Here is a 23,037-nt window from a genome sequence, read left to right as displayed (position 1 = left end):
GTATGTGATTATGATCTCATTGTTAACTATCAACAAGATTGTTCAGACAGAAGTCCATAGGTGCTGGAACTAGGGGTGCTGCCACATACCCTGGCTTGAAGTGGCTTCCATTATACACCGGGTTTACAGTTTGGTTCAATGGCTCTCAGCACCCCCCCATTAAACAAATTGTTCCAGCACCCCTACAGAAGTCATCTGCTTCTTTCACTTCTATAGCCAGAAAAGTATTCCTGTGAGCTCCTGGCCCAACATTTTCTTCATAATGCAAATCTTACATCAATTCATGACTAGCAACTTATTTTTGTGGCAATTTCTTTACTTTTATTACATATTTCCAGTTATTCAGAATACCTTATCAATGAGAAAAGTTGTGTGTTAAGAGGACAAGAAAAAATGGACACTTCTGTTTGAGATGTTAACAGCGTCATTAAAATTTTATCACCAGTGATACTATGGCAAGATTTCTATATAACTGACATGTCAGTATAAATCACATGCTACAACAGAAAAATGGAGCAGCCTCTCTTACTCCAAGAAGAGATAAATATAGTTATGTTTAAGTGCATACATTTCCGGTCAAATATGCAATTGCACGAGATGTACTCAGTAACTTGAGAATGTCACAGATTCAAAACATTTAAAGCATTTGTTAAGATATTTTAAAAAATTGTCTCCAACATATGCTCACTCTAGAGTCTATATTTACATGTTGAGTGTTAAGTGCATAGCCTGGAATGGGGATTGGAGAAATATGTACACTTTAACCCATCTTGACAAAAAACACAAATCAAAAAACAAAGATTATCCCCAATTCTGCCTCAGTTAGAAACATGCCCAATCTGTCCAAGAAATGAAAGCTATGTTGGAGCTACAGGCTTCTCTAGACAGTGATTAAAGCTTGGACTGCATTATGATACTACAAAATCAATACATGTTTTATAAATGGCTGTTTGATATTTTCCACATTTTCCATATCCCTTCTTACTACTTTGTTCATGCCTTAACGTGGTATAAATATTAAAACAGCAAAAATAAATATTGCAGTTCCATTAAGAGAAGATATCAAAATCCTTTAAATTATCATTCACATCTATTACTGACTGAGAGCAACATCAGATATCCTTTGTTTATACATTTATTTTTAATACTTTTGCAATTCTACAGTTTTGTTTAATAATCTTATTTGACAAGAACAGAATGCATCACAAACCAGAGGAACTTTGAAGAAAGCTTGTTGTTTTCTTTAAGTCTCACTGATGTACAGAATTACAGATTTCATATTATATATGATGGGGCATTTTGACTGATCTGCTGATTTTTAATTATTAAGTATCAATAGTAAATATTTACCTTTTCTGTTACTGGGAAGAGCAGTAGCACTGCACAGACAGGTCTTGGCACCATGCTAAGTAGTTCTGGATCCATACCATACACATCTACAAATTGCCAGTCAGGATGTATACCTAACTGTTTGAGAAACTAGTAAGGAAAAGAAAAAGGCACAGTATTAAACAGATTTGTTAATAAATAATTAATCCATCAGAAGCACGTTTGATCACCTGTGAAGTTAAAATATACTTTCTGTGCAGATCAAGATAGAAAAAGGAAGATGAAGTGAGGTTACATTGTCATGACTGACAAACTGAAAAAGTGCAACGCTTTGCTAATCAAGATACCTTGAGGAGCCATTGTTACAGCATAAATAGTTTTAACTATATTTAAATGCCATATGGGGGGGGGGGGGAAGTGGATGTTCAAGTCAACAATTTTTCAAGTTGCATTTTAGTCACTGAGACACGGAAGATACCAGAGGAGTACATGGATCTGTAATAGATGAAAGCTGAGTGCATGGATTTAAGAAAAAATATCCCTGCCCCCACATGTATTTTTCAAAGTATACCATATTGAGTGTTAATAGGCACGTAACTCATTTAGTCACTTGACTTGACCAATCTGACCCCTAAGAGGATCTTCTTCACTAGAGAGATTAATGTTGGAGCATTTTACAGAGTACACTTTAAAGGTGTTCTTTTGCAAGAAAAATGATATATAATAAAAATAACCCTATAACACCCAGCATAAAGTACCCATTTTACCTAGACAGAGATTAATGAAAGCTAGGCCATAACAATGCAGTTTATATAGTTCTCAGTTTGTTTCTTTAGAGCTATTCATTAAATTCTAGATCAGTGGTACTCAACTTTTCCCATACCAGGACCACATGTTACAACAGCAAAAAGCTTTTGGATCATGAACTACCACTTGTCTAGCCATTAAAAAAAAAAAACGGAAGTTGAACCTGCCTCTAACAGGGGTTCATGGCCTTCCAGTTGAGAACCTTAGATATTCCCCTTCAAGAACAGTATCTCCCTTTAAAGCTGTTCGTCACATACTAAGGCTATGTCTATACTACAGCTCTTACAGCAGAACAGCTGTATCGCTACAGCTGTGCTGCTATAAGTTTTCGAGTGTAGCCGCTCCTTGCCGGCAGGAGAGAGTTCTCCTAATTAAACCACCCCCAATGAGCAGTGTTAGCTATGTCAGAAAAAGACTTGAGGAAAGCAGACTTTGACTCCCTCAGGGAACAGATGGCCAGGATCCCCTGGGGGACTAACATGAAAGGGAAGGGAGTCCAGGAGAGCTGGCTGTATTTCAAGGAATCCCTGTTGAGGTTACAGGGACAAACCATCCCGATGAGTCGAAAGAATAGTAAATATGGCAGGCGACCAGCTTGGCTTAATGGTGAAATCCTAGCGGATCTTAAACATAAAAAAGAAGCTTACAAGAAGTGGAAGGTTGGACATATGACCAGGGAAGAGTATAAAAATATTGCTCGGGCATGTAGGAAAGATATCAGGAGGGCCAAATCGCACCTGGAGCTGCAGCTAGCAAGAGATGTCAAGAGTAACAAGAAGGGTTTCTTCAGGTATGTTGGCAACAAGAAGAAAGCCAAGGAAAGTGTGGGCCCCTTTCTGAATGAAGGAGGCAAGCTAGTGACAGAGGATGTGGAAAAAGCTAATGTACTCAATGCTTTTTTTGCCTCTGTTTTCACTAACAAGGTCAGCTCCCAGACTGCTGTGCTGGGCATCACAAAATGGGGAAGAGATGGCCAGCCCTCTGTAGAGATAGAGGTGGTTAGGGACTATTTAGAAAAGCTGGACGTGCACAAGTCCATGGGGCCGGACGAATTGCATCCGAGAGTGCTGAGGGAATTGGCGGCTGTGATTGCAGAGCCCTTGGCCATTATCTTTGAAAACTCGTGGCGAACGGGGGAAGTCCCGGATGACTGGAAAAAGGCTAATGTAGTGCCCATCTTTAAAAAAGGGAAGAAGGAGGATCCTGGGAACTACAGGCCGGTCAGCCTCACCTCAGTCCCTGGAAAAATCATGGAGCAGGTCCTCAAAGAATCAATCCTGAAGCACTTAGAGGAGAGGAAAGTGATCAGGAACAGTCAGCATGGATTCACCAAGGGAAGGTCATGCCTGACTAATCTAATCACCTTTTATGATGAGATTACTGGTTCTGTGGATGAAGGGAAAGCAGTGGATGTATTGTTTCTTGACTTTAGCAAAGCTTTTGACACGGTCTCCCACAGCATTCTTGTCAGCAAGTTAAGGAAGTATGGGCTGGATGAATGCACTATAAGGTGGGTAGAAAGCTGGCTAGATTGTCGGGCTCAACGGGTAGTGATCAATGGCTCCATGTCTAGTTGGCAGCCGGTGTCAAGTGGAGTGCCCCAGGGGCCGGTCCTGGGGCCCGTTTTGTTCAATATCTTCATAAATGATCTGGAGGATGGTGTGGATTGCACTCTCAGCAAATTTGCGGATGATACTAAACTGGGAGGAGTGGTAGATACGCTGGAGGGGAGGGATAGGATACAGAAGGACCTAGACAAATTGGAGGATTGGGCCAAAAGAAATCTAATGAGGTTCAATAAGGATAAGTGCAGGGTCCTGCACTTAGGATGGAAGAATCCAATGCACCGCTACAGACTAGGGACCGAATGGCTCGGCAGCAGTTCTGCGGAAAAGGACCTAGGGGTGACAGTGGACGAGAAGCTGGATATGAGTCAGCAGTGTGCCCTTGTTGCCAAGAAGGCCAATGGCATTTTGGGATGTATAAGTAGGGGCATAGCGAGCAGATCGAGGGACGTGATCGTTCCCCTCTATTCGACACTGGTGAGGCCTCATCTGGAGTACTGTGTCCAGTTTTGGGCCCCACACTACAAGAAGGATGTGGATAAATTGGAAAGAGTACAGCGAAGGGCAACGAAAATGATTAGGGGTCTAGAGCACATGACTTATGAGGAGAGGCTGAGGGAGCTGGGATTGTTTAGTCTGCAGAAGAGAAGAATGAGGGGGGATTTGATAGCTGCTTTCAACTACCTGAAAGGGGGTTTCAAAGAGGATGGCTCTAGACTGTTCTCAATGGTAGCAGATGACAGAATGAGGAGTAATGGTCTCAAGTTGCAATGGGGGAGGTTTAGATTGGATATTAGGAAAAACTTTTTCACTAAGAGGGTGGTGAAACACTGGAATGCGTTACCTAGGGAGGTGGTAGAATCTCCTTCCTTAGAGGTTTTTAAGGTCAGGCTTGACAAAGCCCTGGCTGGGATGATTTAACTGGGACTTGGTCCTGCTTTGAGCAGGGGGTTGGACTAGATGACCTTCTGGGGTCCCTTCCAACCCTGATATTCTATGATTCTATGATTCTAAGAGCCTTTCCTGCCAACATAGCACTGTCCACACCAGCACTTTAGTTGGTGAAATTTGTGTCAGTTAGGAGTGTTTTTTCACATCTCTGACTGACTTTTACCAACAAAAGTAGTTGTTTAGACACAGCCTAAAATAACTAACTATCTTCTACTCCTCAAATATGGAGGATTTCAGAACCTACACACAACCATCTAACAATTTTGAAATATTTGCCATTCTGATTGACAGTTTTGTTAGATGTCATGAAAAGAGATTACTACATGAATTTGATCAAATCACAGTATAGAAACAATTGTTACTATGACAGATAAAACATAGCAACTTTGTTCCGCCTTAATTTTATTCTAAGCAAAGCACTGTGAGAAGCCAGTGCCCTATCTTAGAACACTCCTTCCACAGTCTAGAAAAGTAGTGTATTTAACTTTCAAACCTGCGTGGTTGTCCCTTAGCACATGCAGGGGCTACATGGTTTCCATGTAGGTTATGGATTTTTACACCTTCCTACAAGTCTGCCCCTAATCTACGAAGAAATCTTATTCAACTGGCTGCTGTCTCAGGATGCAGGAGAAGAGGAAGGGCAGCCAATAACAGCCCCTGCACTTGGTCAGGGACAAACTGGTCACTCATATTATGGGGAGGCTAATGCTTCTCCCTCCCCTGCTGAAAGGCTGGAGAACTCATGTCCTGAGAGCTGGCTGGGGAGCAGATGCAGCTCTGCAACTCCTGCTGTAGCTCCCAAAACTGCTAACTCAGGCCTGGGAGGACCACCAAGGAGATGTTTTGAAAAGCTTCATAGAACTCTTCCCCCACAGCTGTTTAAAGGTGAGGAGTTGTGTTGGTTTCTTTGGGTTGAGGGGTGTTTTGGAATGACATGATAATGCAAGTAGAGAAGGAAAGAAGGGGGAGACAAAATTAAAAACATCTCTTGGCCCTCTCCTCCCTAGCACGGTGCCCCCACTGGGTACATACATATTTATGCAAATTTATTTACATTAATTAACAGGTAGGTACACTTATGCAGATTTATTCAAATCTGACCTGATTTTTCTGCTCAAGGACGTTGGATGGAATGTTTACATTGAAAAGTACCCCCCCACACAAAAAAAGTATGAGTATTTGATTACTGTAGTCCTTTCTTCACAATTTGAAATAAAGTAGAAAACAATTAAAATACTGATTAAAATTAGTCTTGCATTGGATGAAAGGCATGGTGGCTGTCTTTCATCATAGGAAGCCCAAGGTACCAATTACCAACGTTTGAAGATATAAAAGGAGATTGTTAGCCCTTGTAGAAACAGAGTGCACAAGACTACATTTATTTGTAAGGAGGTATGGGAGGAAATAAGGAAGGAAAAACAATGAAATACTTCCAACCATTTCTAGTTTATTACATTTTCTTTTAACAGCTGTGATTTATACCCACTGTTTTGGGAAGCTTAGACACTTAGCCATTTTAAACATTTTATTCCCAATATTCTCCTTAGTTGCTATCTCACAGTGCAGAACAGTTAGCCAAAACTCTCATAATAAGTTAAGTGGAGATCCGATTCAGTGTTAAAAGGAAGTATAAAATAATCTAGACATAGTGGATCGATTAAAGTAAAAATTATTTAAAATAATTGTTGATTTAAATCATGGATTAAAATCAACAATCAGCAAGCCTTGGTTTAAATCATCAATTTTAGTTTTATTTTGCATTTGGATGTTTAAGTTATTTTCCTAAAGAAAGAGTGATTCTCATTGGTTGGTAATCTTTAAAGCATTATTTTAAACTACTTGATTTGCAATTACCTCTAGCTTCTACTCTGAATTTGGTATTTTATTTAATCAGGAAATAAATAAATAGTATGTATTTATACACATGTTTAAAGCAATAATATAGTTTATGCACATTTAAGATTCTTAATTCTTACATTTTAATTCTGTTAGAAAGTGATGCATAATGTATTTTTATTTACTAGATTAATAATCTGTCAATCTTTATTTGGATGAAATTGGAATTCAATGCGCAAATACAGAATTTAAAAATATAATTAAACTACCTTAAATATGATGGATAAGAATGGTAAATTTCTTATATTATAATTTCCTTTCTGCTAGCTGAATCTCCCACAATTCTAATACACATGGGCCATTCTCCTCCTGTCTGTGGTTTCTGGAGACAGTTCAAAGCTGTAACACAGCCTGTGCTACCCTCACACCCTTTTCCAGCCTGATGACACATCATTCATTCCAAAGCTGTGTACAAACTCATACAATATGATTAGTGACAACAGCTTCAATGCCAACCCATAAATTATGTACAGTAGACTATGGCCTACAACAGGGGCAGGCAAACTACAGCCCAGGGGCCACATCCAGCTCTTCAGATGTTTTAATCCGCCCTCGAGCTCCAGCCAGAGAGTGGGGTCGGGGGCTTACCCTGTTTTGCGTGTGCTGTAGCTCCGCGTGGCTCCTTGAAACAGCCGAGATGTCCCCCCTCTGGCTCCTACACGTAGGGGCAACCAGGGGGCTCTACATGCTGCCCCTGCCACAAGCACCACCCCCGCAACTCCCATTTCCTGGGAACAGAGGCCAATGGGAGCTGCAGGGATGGGGCAGCACACAGAGCCGCCTAGCCATGCCACTGTGTAGGAGCCAGAGGAGGGACATGCCGCTGCTTCCAGGAGCTCCTTGAGGTAAGCGCTGCCTGGAGCCTGCACCCCTGATTCCCTCCCATGCCCCAACCCCTCAGTTCCAGCACCCTTCTGCACCCCCAATCCCTCAAATTCAGCCCCACCCCAGAACTCGCACCCCCTGCCGGAGCCCTCACCCCCCCCCCCCCCACACACACCCCAACCCCCTGCCCCAGCCTGGAACCCCGTCCTGCACCCTGAACTCCTAATTTCTGGCCCCTCCCCAGAGCCCGCACCCCTAGCCAGAGCCCTCACCTCCTCCTGCACCCCAGCTCCCAATTTTGTGAGCATTCATGGCCATCATACAATTTCCATATCCAGATGTGGCCCTCAGGCCAAAAAGTTTGCCCACCCCGGCCTACAAGCAGAACTACCAAAATTAAATACTATCCCTTGGCTAGGAAGACATTCAGGGAGGGCAGAATTGTGGGAGACACTGCTAGCAGAGTAGAAATGATCAGGTAAGAAACTTACCATTCTGCATCTCAGTGTCTCCCCAATTCTGATATATATGGGAAGTAGCAAGCATAAGATAAGATAAGACAGACATAAGGAGGAATAAGAAAAACAGAATGAAAGAGGGAAGACCTCCTCGAGTTAATTGCCCAAAATGACCACCACTTGCACCACCTTTCTGCCAAAAGAGGCCTTTGGAGAGGATAGATAGTCCACTTTATAGCATCTAATAAAGGTGTTAAGTGATCAGCATATTGCTGTCCTACAGACTTTTGTAGTGGAAGCACAACCGCTGTCTGCCCACAAAGTTGCCATAGATTTTGTGGAGCGTGCCTTGATGCTGCGTGGAACAGGCACAGCTGACATTTTATATGCCTCTATGTCACTGATCTATCTATGTTACTGGATAGCTTGGATAACCTGAGCCTTTAGCACTTCAAATGAAAGGAGACAAACCAGTCTTGTTGATTTTAGTGCACTTGAAACCGATCTTTAATACTCTGAACATCCAAAGTTTGCCACAGCTTTTCTACTGGGTGATTTGGCTTTGGACAGAAGGAAGGGAGGGTGCTCTCCCATGAGGTATAGAAAGATGAATTCACCTCAGATAAGAATCTTGTCTGAGTTGAGCACCTGTACCTGATATTTCAGCAAATAGTTCCATACTTTCAAGAGAAAGGCCTGGTGATGCCTGATACGGGACTTTGACTAGGGGATGATTCCTATACACAAAAATCAGGAGGCCCAGCAGCTGTAGTTACTTAATTATCGTTGGTCTTGTGCATTTTACCAACATGGATATCAGGTTCCAGATATTGTGGAATCTGTCCAGTGATAGGTAACCCTTTGCCACAGAAGTGTCAATTTCCACTCACAGGTGAACTACCTTTGTGGAGGAAGTCAAGGAGTTCTTCTTAGTGTTTATCACAAATCCAGCATCCACACTGTGGCACTGTCTGCAGTCAGAGCTCTAATCAACAGGCCATCTCGGAAAGGATACAGATGAATGCCTTGAGACCTGAGTCTTGCTATTACCACAGGCATCTTGGTAGAGACCCTAGGGGCTGACTAAATGGCAGCATTTGGTACTGCTATTGGGCCATGCCATACAGAAATCTCAGCAGTCTGTAGCAATGGCATGTTCTTATTGGACATGTAGATATGTTAAAGCTAGAGTCTCCATACGCAATCTCATTTTCTTCATCCATTCATTGAGCTACTTGAGATCCAGGATGGCTCTGACCCCCACCGTTTTGGACAATGAAAAAAAAAAATGAAGTCAAGTCCTAAGAAACCTTGTTCTGAGGGAACCCCTTCTATTATTCCTGCGTTCATGAGATGCAAACTTTTGTACATCAGCTCACATTTGATGGGGGACTGGATGAAGAAGGGATGGGACCCTTTGAGGGAATGGCCTCTACTCTACCTCTCTCACACACTTGTCCCGGGTCAACTGAGATCATTATTCTGATAAGTGGGAAATTCTGCATCCTAGATTCAGATCTGGGTGGAGGCACTTTCATTTGTTGTCTTAATGGGCTCTCAGAGGCGGTGGATCCACCTCTGGATTTTCCGGGTAGCACTCTGTACCTCAAAGCAGCACCCTGGAACGAGTTATATTCACTAGTTATAATTATGATCTATTTCATACAAAGCATGCCACATAAGATATCATATGAAAGGTCCTGATCTGCTGAAACCCTTTGTTCTGTCAAAATATGTATATCATTAGTGTGTATCAAGTTTGAGATTTTTCTGTATGCTTGTTACTGAAATATGTTGTAAGTCAGCTAGTGACATACAAAAAAGGCAAACCATTCCCAGGAGGGTGTTCAATGACCATTAGTCAGCAGGGGCCAAGCAAAATTTTAAAATTCCCCTCTAAAATGTGATATCACTAGAAAGCCACAGGAGGGAGAAAAATCACTTAAGAACCTTCTTAAAAGAAAGTTAGGTGCCTAACCCTGCAAATTTCACTGAAGACAATAAGAACTATTCATGAATAAGGTTTTGCAGAATCTGGGCTATTCTGGCTGTTTGAAATACCAGCTGTACATATCTATATTTTAATTTGATGTATAATATGAATTATTCATGGCTCAAAAGATTGCTAATGTGATGTACAGAGCCTTTCAGTTCTACATCATCATTTCAAGTTTTGCCCAGCTGTTTTAGTTCTATGTTGTAACTAATATTGCAACAACTGGGTAAAGCAAGTAAAACTTGTTCGAAGAATATTACCCTTCTCCAGCAACCAACTCACTGCTAAATGGACTAGTCCAATAGTCCAAATTTTTTTAAAGCTGTTTTTAAGAATTCAGAGGTATCAAAACATTTAGTGCTTGAAAACTATTCTTCAGGACCTCATGAGAAGGTATACAAAGAATAGCCTAATTAGAATTGAAAGTACATTTAAAATTGCAATGGAGGATCAATGAGAAAACTGCAAGCTTTTCACTTGCATCAACAAACGGAAAGGTTTTCACAATACTCATACTTCTACTCAGTGATAAAACTGACAACTGGAAGGAGCACTGCTCTTTAAAGAGATACCAAATCCCTGTCTCTTCGCAATTGAAGAGCTACTTCTGGAATATACGTCCAGCAAGATTCACAATTAATATTCAATATGCTGATGTGCAGCTACACTGCACCAGATCCTGGCCCACATTCTGCCTGTTTTATGGCGTTGCACCAAGCCAATGGAAAGGTGACCTTGTAGAACTGATAAATGAAATTGTTTTTAATTGTTCACTTTATTAATATAACTTCATAAGTAAAGTTTTATGAATGAAACATTCATTCATAAAACCGGTTACCCCAACAACTGGCTAATTGAGTTTCACTTTCAATCCAACTGCTGCTTAAATCGCTGAAACTTACATTGTTTCAACATTGTAACTTCTGCTCAGTTTGCCATTCCTTACACTTGTCCATTTGTAACTCAAACTCCATTTTAACTTGTGCCAAACTACATTATAAAATGCTCTCTTCATTTTGTAAAAGCTTGCTGCAACCTTCATTTTTGCAAAACCCTGCTGTAATCTTATTAGTTTAGTTTAGATGTGTTTCAGAGTAGCAGCCCTGTTAGTCTGTATTCGCAAAAAAGAAAAGGAGTACTTGTGGCACCTTAGAGACCAACACATTTATTTGAGCATAAGCTTTCATGAGCTACAGCTCACTTCATCGGATGCATTCGGTGGAAAATACAGTGGGGAGATTTATATACACACACAGAGAACATGAAACAATGGGTTTTATCATACACACTGTAAGAAGAGTGATCAGGTAAGGTGAGCTATTACCAGCATGAAGGAGGGGGGAAAAGGAGGAAAGCCTTTTGTGCAGATAATCAAGTGGGCCATTTCCAGCAGTTAACAAGAACATCTGAGGAATAGTAGGGGGTGGGGTGGGGGGGAGAAATAACATGGGGAAATAGTTTTACTTTATGTAATGACCAATCCACTCCCAGTCTCTATTCAAGCCTAAGTTAATTGTATCCAGTTTGCAAATTAATTCCAATTCAGCAGTCTCTCCTTGGAGTCTGTTTTTGAAGTTTTTTTGTTGAAGGATAGCCACTCTCAGGTCTGTAATCGTGTGACCGGAGAGATTGAAGTGTTCTCTGACTGGGTTTTTAATGTTATAATTCTTGACGTCTGATTTGTCTCCATTTATTCTTTTATGTAGAGACTGTCCAGTTTGACCAATGTACATGGCAGAGGGGCATTGTTGGCACGATGGCATATATCACATTGGTAGATGCGCAGGTGAACGAGCCTCTGATAGCGTGGCTGATGTGATTAGGCCACGCTATATGATGATGTCCCCGAATAGATATGTGGACAGAGTTGGCAACAGGCCAACGTAAAAGAATAAATGGACACAAATCAGACAAAGACTTATAACATTCAAAAACCAGTCGGAGAACACTTCAATCTCTCCAGTCACTTGATTACAGACCTGAGGGTGGCTGTCCAACAAAAAAAACTTCAGAAACAGACTCCAACGAGAGACTGCTGAATTGGAATTAATTTGCAAACTGGATATAATTAATTTAGGCTTGAATAGAGACTGGGAATGGATGAGTCATTACACAAAATAAAACTATTTCCCCATGTTATTTCTCCTCCCCCACCCCACCCCCACTGTGCCTCAGATGTTCTTGTTAACTACTGGAAATGGCCTACCTTGCTTGTCACCATGAAAGGTTTTCCTCCTTTCCCACCCTGCTGCTGGTGATGGCTTATCTTAAGTGATCACTCTCCTTACAGTCTGTATGATAAAGCCTAGTGTATATAAATCTCCCCACTGTATTTTTCACCGAATGCATCCGATGAAGTGAGCTGTAGCTCACGAAAGCTTATGCTCAAATAAATTTGTTAGTCTCTAAGGTGCCACAAGTACTCCTTTTCTTTTTTGTTGAGATGTGTGAATGAGGTATCTATGGATGATGGACTCAACCTTCAGCCCTAGCGTGTCCTGATGAAATAAAGTATAAACACTGAAGGGCTGAAAATACAGACAATAGCCCTGACAAAGTAAGAGGAGTCCACCCTCAAAAGAAAAGAGCAAAAGTACAATTGAAGAAACATCAAAGTCAGATCCTAGGCTGAAAGTCATGTCTGCAACTGACGGGTGATCAATCACACCGAACCCAGAGGCAGCGTGACACAGCCAGATCCATAGACTCTGGATTCAAACTAAAGCCTACAAAAAATGATGGGTGAGATGGAAGACTTTGAAGGGCAACATTCTGCTGCCAACATGAAAGGGCATCGGTGCATGCCCAACAGAGACCCAGCTCTTCCTTGTGCCCTTAGCTTTCCTGGGCACAAGCTATGAACCCAAGACACGAACTCAAGCTACATTCAGAACTGATAACTATACAGTAGCTGCAGAACCTGTTTCAGAGTAGCAGCTGTGTTAGTCTGTATTCGCAAAAAGAAAAGGAGTACTTGTGGCACCTTAGAGACTAACAAATTTATTAGAGCATAAGCTTTCGTGAGCTACAGCTCACTTCATCGGATGCATTTGGTGGAAAAACCAGAAGGGAGATTTATATACACACACACAGAGAACATGAAACAATGGGTTTATCATACACACTGTAAGGAGAGTGATCACTTAAGATAAGCCATCACCAGCAGCGGGGGGGGGGGAAGGAGGAAAACCTTTCATGGTGACAAGCAAGGTAGATGAAGTGAGCTGTAGCTCACGAAAGCTTATGCTCTAATAAATTTGTTAGTCTCTAAGGTGCCACAAGTACTCCTTTTCTTTTTGCGAATACAGACTAACACGGTTGCTACTCTGAAAAAAGCAAGGTAGGCTAATTCCAGCAGTTAACAAGAATATCTGAGGAACAGTGGGGGGTGGGGTGGGAAGTTTTTTTTGTTGAAGGACAGCCACTCTTAGGTCTGTAATCGAGTGACCAGAGAGATTGAAGTGTTCTCCAACTGGTTTTTCAATGTTATAATTCTTGACGTCTGATTTGTGTCCATTCATTCTTTTACGTAGAGACTGTCCAGTTTGGCCAATGTACAGGGCAGAGGGGCATTGCTGGCACATGATGGCATATATCACATTGGTAGATGCGCAGGTGAACGAGCCTCTGATAGTGTGGCTGATGTGATTAGGCCCTATGATGGTATCCCCTGAATAGATATGTGGACAGAGTTGGCAACGGGCTTTGTTGCAAGGATAGGTTCCTGGGTTAGTGGTTCTGTTATGTGGTTGCTGGTGAGTATTTGCTTCAGATTGCGGGGCTGTCTGTAAGCAAGGACTGGTCTGTCTCCCAAGATCTGTGAGAGTGATGGGTCGTCCTGTGTGTGTGTGTGTGTGTGTGTGTGTGTGTGTGTGTGTGTGTGTGTGTACACGAACATGTGAATGAATGTGAAACTGAATGAAATGTTATAGCTGTAACTGACTGCCTACTATGATTCGTTTTGTATTCACAATAAATGTGACATTTTGTCTTATCCCCTCTAATAAGATCCTGCTGTTTTTTATTTTATTGGTTTAACAACCTAATCTACAGATTCTCAATGTGGAGGAAATCACTAGCAAGCAGACCCAGCAAAATGGCTCCTTCTCGCTCTCCTTCACCAGCACAGGAGTTGGGGCTAGGGAGGTTCTATGTCCAGCTAATCCCTGGCAGTTGTAACAACACTTTAAGGCTGTTACCAATTAGCATAAATTACAGCTGCCCTGAGACTGCTCTATACTGAGTTTTGGGACTGGCATGATGACTCCAAGATTGAAGATTAGGGCATAAAGTTAATGTAAACCCATATATTCCTCACCACCACCCTTCTGTCAAGCACAGAAGGGCTGTCTCAATAATCTAGACCATCACATATAATGGACCTGGTGCTGTTCAGCTTACCTTTCCAAATAAGCGGTCAACGGGCTGTGTGTTATTTTTCCATGTACTATAAAAACATGCAGCACCTACAGCTCCTTTCATCCAAGAAATTTAGAGCAGTAAAAAATATCATCTTCTCCGCCTTGCTAAGATCTGTAATCTGGTACAGTAAGCAGTCTCACTTGTTTGTACCGGGAGACACTGGTTTTTCATTATACTGAATACTATTCACTAAGATGAGTGCTAGTTTTGTATGAGTCAGACTGTTTTAGCGTAATCATATCTGTAAGACAGACTGTTGAACAACTAAGTGGAAACAAGGAAATAGAAACAAAAGGTAAGTGAAAGCAAAAAAAAAAAAAAAAAAGCAGAACAAAAGCCAGAATGTTAAGCATGCAGGAGAGACTACTGCTACATTACTGCAGAAGCTTCAAAGGCAAATGAATTCATACTTAGCAGAATCAGTTAACATTTCAATTACTTCAGATGGATCAGTTTCCTAAAAGATTCATTCTAAACTGTGCCACAAACTGTGAGGGGTTGTGAAATAGTCACCTTCAGAAACTTAAAGTGACAGTAGAGGAAGGAACCATTATGAACATCTAGTTAAAACAATTTGTGCTTTATTTCCAGTCTGAATTGGTCTAGCTTCAATTTCCAGCTATTGGAATTTGTTCTGCCTCCTCCACTCCTACAGACAGATCTAGAGGAAGGATAATTCAGGGGTAGACAAAGAATAGTCCAACAGTAAAGGTGCTGCCTCAAACTCAGGAGACCCAGGTTTAAATCCCTGCTCTACAACAGACTTCCCATGTGACCTTGGGCAAGTCACTTGAAAAATCCCACTAGATGTTTATTTGCATCTTTAGCCAATTAAGTACCTTAAAAAAATCTGACCCTCAGCCTCATTACCTCAGTTCTCCATCTGTAAAATGGGGTTAGCAGTACGTTCCTACCTCAAAGGGGTATTCTAAAAATAAATGCATTTAAGGTTGTACGGCACATAAATACTATAGTATAAGTATCTAAGAGATACACCAATACTTTTTTTGTTGGCATCTATTAGGGAAGCAGTCAAGAGCTTAAGTTAAGAAAGTGGTATACGAATGGTTAAGTTATTATAAGGGGTTTATTTGATAAATACAGTAACCCAACTGCACAAGAAGGATACATCTTACAAAGTGTTTCTGAGGACAGGAGGGTGTGGGAGAAGAAATGTAGGAAATTTGAAGAGGTTTACAAAAACCAAATGAGAATTATTCTTATTTAATGTAGAGTTTGGGTAAAGTTTTTTTGTTTTTCTAAAAAAACATTTAATACCTTCAGAAGCACATCAATGTAAATATTAAGATGTGTATTTATCTATATTTCTTAAGATTTTATACTGTCACCCATCACTGTAGTATAAGAGTTTCTTCCATGTAAAATCATAGCAATAACCAAATCTCTAGTGAAACTTCATGGAGTCTCTGGCACTCCTTTTGGGATAAGAATCTCTAAATGGGGTAGGGTTTTTTGTTTTTATCTTTTTTATTTTTTTAGGGGCTTATTGGGTCTGTAGAGTCAGTGCTGCAATAATCATTTTTATGGTGGAAAGACCTTTTTCACAAGGGAGGGTTTTCTAAAGCAAATAAAGCATTTCCTAAAGATGCTCAGACCCTGAATTTGTCTGATCAACTCTCCATTTGTTCTATAACTGGATCCCCTCAATCACAAATACTTTGTCCCCAACTCCCATGAACTTGATTTGGGGCTTTGTGATCTGTAATGTCCCAGAGGAGCACAGCTTGTGCAGTGGTTCATAAACAGGAATTCAGTCTTTAAAGCAGTGGCGCTTGACCCACTGACTGCTTTGAAAATTAGAAGTAAGGCCTTCAACCGACATTGGAAACTGACTGAAAGCCAGTGAACATAAGCATCACATGGTCACAGAAGCCTAGAACACGGAGAAGACAAACTGGAGGATTGGGCCAAAAGAAATCTGATGAGGTTCAACAAGGACAAGTGCAGAGTTCTCCACTTAGGAAGGAAGAATCCCATGCACCGCTACAGGCTGGGGAAGAGGACCTGGGGATTACAATGGATGAGAAGCTGGATATGAGTCAGCAGCGTCCCCTTGTTGCCAAGAAAGCCAACAGCACATTGGGCTGTATTAGTAGGAGCATTGCCAGCAGATTGAGGGACATGATTATTCCCCTCTATTCGGCACTGGTGAGGCCACACCTAGAGTATTGCATCCAGTTTTGGTCCCCCGACTACTGAAGGGATGTGGACAAATTGGAGAAAGTCCAGCAGAGGGCAACAGATATGATTAGGGGGCTGGGGAACATGACTTACGAGGAGAGACTGAGGTTATTTAGTCTGCAGAAGAGAGGAGTGAGGGGGGATTTGATAGCAGCCTTCAATTACCTGAAGGGGGGTTCCAAAGAGGATGGAGGTAGGGTGTTCTCAGTGGTGGTAGATGACAGAACAAGAAGCAATGGTCTCAAGTTGCAGTGGGGGAGGTCTAGATTGGGTATTAGGAAACATTATTTCACTAGGAGGGTGCTGAAACACTAGAATGGGTTACTTAGGGAGGTGGTGGAATCTCCATCCTTAGAGGTTTTTAAGACCTGGCTTGATAAAGCCTTAGTTGGAATGATTTAGTTGGTGTTGGTCCTGCTATGAGCAGGGGATTGGACTAGATGACTTCATGAGGTCTCTTCCAACCCTAATATTCTATGATAAGAAAGGTAGCTGTATTGCGTATCAGCCGTCGTCTGCATATCATATACACTCAGCTTCAGATGCAAAGAATTACAATAATCCAGCCTGGATGTCCCAAACTTATGGATCACTGTGGCCATGTCACTGTCTGTAAAGAACAGGCAAAGTTTCCTGGCAAGCTGTAGGTAAAAGAAAGAACTTTTGATACCAATACTACCTACTCATCCAAATTTAGAAAGGAGTCAAACAGGAACTTTAGCATTCACACCACTTTGATGAATAGGGGCTGCATGTCTTCAATGGAAGGTGACGATAACTTTTTTCCCTTTCTAGACAGCATCACTTCCATCTTGCCTGGGTTCAGCTTGAGCCAGCTGTTTTCATCCAAGAGCTGTAGGTTTTCTAACATTTTATTTCTGGTGGTGATAGCAATAGTTTAGAATAAGATCCCTAAATTTCCATGAACTGATGTCTGGAAGGGACCTTAAGAGGTCACTGTGACATTACACCCCATATTTTTCATAGTAATATTATTGTGATATAAGTATGGAATAATTATGATGTATTTTGTGCAAAATAAGGAATCTGAGATATCATGGAAAAGATTATGATTTACTGAATATGATTATCCTACTTGTATACATGTATCATTTTTGTATCTGAAGTTCGGAATATTGTCTAAATATCTATTACAAATGTGTTTACACCTGGGGAATGCCCACTAGGTAAAAGACTGTCACGCTCTGTATATCACATTACTGGCTGGCTGGCTGGCTGGCAAGGGCCCATTCAAGTCAATGGACTATTAGGGAGAACAATAGGTCACAGAAGAAGCTAATTTCCCACCAGAGAGCCTTTCTGAGGATGCTACAAACAGCCTCAGAGTCATGGCTGCTATGACACTACAGGGGCACGTGACCAGATCACATGGTACTGGACTCTACCTTGGAATACCAGTGTTTTTAGCACTGAAAGGCATGGGAGCCATGCTTAGAGACAAAGGGTTCCCGCCCTATGCAAAAGCTATTTAAGACAGGAGAGTGCCATCATCGTGGTTCTTCACTGACTCACCACCCCAAAAAGACTCTTCGAAACACCTGAGGAACAAGGACTGAACTGAGAGAAAGTGCTGGATTCAGGCTAACAGGGAATTTTAGCCTGTGAAAGGAACACCTGGATTTTTTAAGATGCAAGCAAGTGCAGCTTTCCCCTTAAGAGTCTGCAGCCTCCTTGAACCAATAATTAGGGAGAGAATTTGCTACTCCGATCCAATCTCTTTAGTTATATTAAGCCTAAACTGCATTTTTGTTTATTTGCTAGGTAATATGCTTTGATATGTTTGCTATCCCTTATAACTTAAAATCTATCCTTTGTAGCCAATAAATTTGGTTTTGCTTTATCACAAACCAGTGTGTGGGAGTCATAACTTGGGGCAGAGAGCTGTTGTACATTTCCTTTCCACATTGAGGGAAGAGGCAAATTTCATGAGCTTACACTGTACAGGTCTCTGTGCAGTGCAAGACCATGTAATTTTGGGTTTACACTCCGGGGCGGAGTGTGCTCTTGAGCAGCTGGGCAGTTCCTTAGCTGTAGCCTCCCTCTGCAGAGCTGATCACAGCAGCCTGTAAGTACGGCAGCTGGGTGCGTCCCTACTGGTGTTTATACCGGTGAAAGAGCAAGCTTGGAGAGCTTGACAACTTATCACAGCAACACAGGGTGAGAGGGAGCCCAGACTGGTGAACTGGGGGAGGGAGGAGCGGCTCAGTGATACCCAGTTCCAGGTGGCACCCCAAGGGGAACTGGTCACCTAGTGTATTCATCCCCCCGACCTCACCGCTCAGGCAGGATTAAGCATACCTAGTCCTCCCCGTTCTTAACTCCTCTAATTACAAGGATTCTACCACATCCCTAGATAACCTGTTCCTGTGCTTAACTTTCCTTGTTAGAAAGTTTTCAGAATATCTAAACCTAACCCTCTGTTGCTGCAAATTAAGCTGATTACTTCTTGTCCTATGCTTGGTGAACACTCGGAACAATTAAATCACCATCCTCTTTACAACAAGCTTTAGATATTTGAAGACTTAAATCCCCTGCCACAGTTCAGGACAATTGTACCTGTATTTGCCCTCAGTGGTTCAGAAAGGACACCCACTCCCACTTTCCAGCTCCCCAGCCATTGCCTTTCTGGGTGGAGACCCATGTCTCTCTGCCTTCTTAGCATGGTATTCCCAGGCTGCACAGTTCCCTGCCTTCACTGTATAATTCCCAGCACAAACAGGTTGCCTAAGGACTCCTGCTTGCTGTCTCTTCAGAGATACAAAGTTACTATGCAGCACTTCCTACGCAAGCACACTTTATTCTTTAGGTCAGTCGTTCCCAAACTTGTTCCACCACTTGTGCAGGGAAAGCCCCTGGCGGGCCAGGCCGGTTTGTTTACCTGCCGTGTCCGCAGGTTTGGCAGATAGCGGCTCCCAGTGGCTGCAGTTCGCTGCTCCAGGCCAATGGGAGCTGCTAGAAGCGGTGGCCAGTACATCCCACACACTACACAACAGAACTACTAACCCAGGAACCTATCCTTGCAACAAAGCCCGTTGCCAACTCTGTCCACATATCTATTCAGGGGACACCATCATAGGGCCTAATCACATCAGCCACACTATCAGAGGCTCGTTCACCTGCACATCTACCAATGTGATATATACCATCACATGCCAGCAATGCCCCTCTGCCCTGTACATTGGCCAAACTGGACAGTCTCTACGTAAAAGAATAAATGGACACAAATCAGACGTCAAGAATTATAACATTCAAAAACACTTCAATCTCTCTGGTCACTCGATTACAGACCTAAAAGTGGCAATTCTTCAACAAAAAAACTTCAAAAAACAGACTCCAACAAGAGACTGCTGAATTGGAATTAATTTGCAAACTGGATACAATTAACTTAGGTTTGAATAAAGACTGGGAGTGGATAGGTCATTACACAAAGTAAAACTATTTCCCCATATTTCCCCCCACCCCGCTTTCCTGCTGGTAATAGCTCACCTTAAGTGATCACTCTTGTTATGTGTGTATGGTAACACCCATTGTTTCATGTTCTCTATGTATATAAATCTCTCCACTGTGTTTTCCACTGAATGCATCCGATGATAGCTCACGAAAGCTTATGCTCTAATAAATTTGTTAGCTTCTAAGGTGCTACAAGTACTCCTTTTCTTTTTGTGGATACAGACTAACACGGCTGCTACTCCGATACTGAAAAGAAAGTTTTCTTTCCCCCTTCTCACCTTATTCTAACTCAAAACTCATCAAAAATAAAGGAAATCTATCTAGCAGGAGTCCTGAAAACAAGCTAACAACATTAATAATGCAAGATAGGATTGGCACATTCGAGTTGTACCTTGTTTTTGTTATTCCTCCTACTTAATGAATTTCTGTTTCAATTAGAATAAAGAGCAGCTGAATGGCAAGTAAACCTCCCTTCTCAGCTAAGAGAAAGGAGAGGAGCACTTCAAGTGGGAAGTATGTATCCTCCATCATCATCCACAGCTCATAGATCTCCCCTGCCTATGAAGTAGTTTAAAACAAAGCTATGTATACCACCAATATTTTAAAATGTTGACACTCCTAAAAGAGTTCCAGTTGAGTGCTCTTCCGTTGATTACAAAGGAAAACAGGCATCTCCATTAGTTAGTCTTCACATGGAAGAAATTCATTTTAGACATTGCTAGTTTTTTTAAAATGTGCAAAAGACAAATTAAGTGTTTAATACAAGATGGCATAATTCTGACATTTTTCAAAATGTCATTAAATTTTCCCTCAGTTTCATCCTATCACTGCTAGCTAGTCCCAAGCTATACCATGTTAAGTTTCTCTTTTGCTTCTAATTACTATAGTTATGAGTTGTTAAAAATTAATAAACTTGAAGCTTCTCATCTTATTTTCACCTTTTTCTTTCTCACTGGAAAGTAACCAGACACTTAACTTGTATGTCAAAAGGACTATTCAGTCCAGCTATCCAGTTTATATATTACAAAACCTGAAATAAAAACTTAGTTGTAAGATTCCAGAAGCATAGGGGGAAAAGCAGAGAACATGTGGTACAGTCTCAGACATTTTAGATTAAAATTATTTTTAATTTTGTCAAGTCATCGCATTGGCATGGAAACTGCTGAATTACACTGCTTAATAGGGTACGTGGAAATAACCTGAAAAAATGATCTAGTAGCCACCTTCCCTGTCGTGCATCTTCCAACAAATTAACTTCATTATCATGGAATTTCTTAAAATAAACAAACATTCTACACACATAAAGAGCAAGGTACATGATCAGCTCAGGGCACACAATGGATTATTTCACAGAGTAATAGTACTTCAGCATCCCGCTATTTTAAAAATGTGATTCTGCTCTGAAAAAGTCAAGCTATGTTTTCTGGCTCAAACACCATCATTAGTAGCGAAAGATGTACACAGACCAAATGATGCCTTTGCCAAGACTATTGCTTTTATTAAGGAATTCACAGCTGTAACTAAGGGCTATATAGGTGGCCCTAAAAACAGAACATAGCCAGTCTTTCTAAAAAAGAAAAGGAGTACTTGTGGCACTTTAGAGACTAACAAATTTATTAGAGCATAAGCTTTCGTGAGCTACAGCTCACTTCATCGGAGCCAGGGAACACAAGTACTCCTTTTCTTTTTGCGAATACAGACTAACACGGCTGCTACTATGAAACCAGTCTTTCTAGTGATGCATGAGGTAGAACAGAGCTCACTTTAACTGTGCTGGTTCTACAAGGAAACCAGAGTAAAAAAAACGAACCAAAAACTTATTTCTGACACTAAAATGAGCCAATATGACTGAATAAGAAGCAAGGTACAGATACATTGTTTTAAATAATGCTATTTTCACATACATTTTTCAGAGCAAAACATGACTATGTCTCCAGTTCTGCAATTGGATCTGCATGGGTGAGCTCTTGGACTCTACACGAGTACAGAAGTGCACATCCAACCAAGCCCAGAATTAGGACCCAAAAATATGTACACTGATGTATAAACAGTGGGAAACACCCTCGTAATTAATTCACTTCTTCCACATTTTAAAAAAACCCATCTTTTTTGCACTCTTAGGACTGTCACACAGAAAAAAAAAACGTTTGCACTTCTTCAGAAACTCAAATGGGCTATGGGAGGCCCTATGAAAAGGGCGTGGAGGTAAAAGAGGCATTGTTGGGGTAGCGAAGGGGGTATGGTCCCTTAATTACAGGGAAGCGAGAGCAGTTGGGTGTGATGGTAAAGGGAGTGGTGGAGGGGGAAGGGGCTGGTTATTATATGAAACAAAGCTGCTCACCTGGTTAATGACCTGAAAAGAAAACAGGAAAAAAAAAAAAAAAGAGAGTAAGTTGCCACACCAGCCCAGCTACAGCCACCAAAGCCCCCCCGGTGCCCGGTAATCACCCCCTCCCCATAGCCCCAGACCCCCACCCCACTCATCGTCTCCTCCCTCGCCCATAGCCCCCCGACCCCGTAGCCCTCTCCCCCTATTGTCTCCCGGTCACTTCCCCCAGCTCCGCCCCCTTCTCCCTACACTCCCCTTCCCCCCGCCTCAAGCACTCACGTCGGGATTGGCCTCCAGGGGCAGCCAGCGGTGCGGCTCCATGCTGCGGGCTCTGGGCGCTTCCTTCTGCGGAGCTGCAGGACCAGGGACTGACAGCAGCTCACGCGCCCGCCGCCCCGCCCCGCCCCGCCCCGCCCCAGGACCGCACCACAGCGAGCGGGGAAGGAAAACATCAGCCTCCTCCCCCGGCTCCGGAGTGGGCGGCGCCGGCCCCGGGCCTCTGCCCGGCGAGAGGGGCGGACACTGCGCCGGCCGGGCCGGGGGGGAGAGGGCCTTGTTGCCCGACCAGATTCTCCGAGACATTCCCCCTCACCCCCATCTCTCGGCACATGGACTCTCCCGCCCAGGCAGGGGCGGGGCCGCGGCCGGAGTCTGCCCGCCCGTCCTGCCCCGCTGGCGGTGCGCGACGCCGGCGGGGGCGGGCCGTGGCCTCTGAAGGGCTCTGCTCTGTCCCGCCGCAGCAGCCGGCTCCCCTCGGCCAGGCTCAGCAAGGGCAGCGAAGCTGAG

General features: G+C 42.4%; 1 protein-coding gene across 2 annotated transcripts in view; it reads right to left on the bottom strand.

Annotated features, from left to right (window-relative positions):
* UCHL3 (ubiquitin C-terminal hydrolase L3) overlaps positions 1-22,826 on the bottom strand; it is a 78,591-nt gene extending 55,765 nt beyond the window's left edge. The window contains exons 1-3 of one of the 2 annotated variants that reach the window (XM_038386687.2): positions 22,531-22,826; positions 22,264-22,275; positions 1,351-1,479 (exon numbers count right to left, since the gene is read on the bottom strand). In XM_038386687.2, coding sequence (XP_038242615.1) covers positions 1,351-1,479; positions 22,264-22,275; positions 22,531-22,572 — 183 coding nt within the window. In that variant the 5' untranslated portion in view covers positions 22,573-22,826. The remainder of the gene's footprint in view (positions 1-1,350; positions 1,480-22,263; positions 22,276-22,530) is intronic. The other variant, XM_038386688.2, reaches the window with a different exon arrangement.
* Between the last annotated feature and the right edge of the window lie 211 nt (positions 22,827-23,037).

The sequence above is a fragment of the Dermochelys coriacea genome, chromosome 1 (assembly GCF_009764565.3).
Source record: "Dermochelys coriacea isolate rDerCor1 chromosome 1, rDerCor1.pri.v4, whole genome shotgun sequence".
Lineage (NCBI taxonomy): Eukaryota > Metazoa > Chordata > Testudines > Dermochelyidae > Dermochelys > Dermochelys coriacea.
The sequence above is the reverse complement of the archived record's forward strand: the minus strand, read 5'-3'. Positions and strand labels throughout refer to the sequence as shown.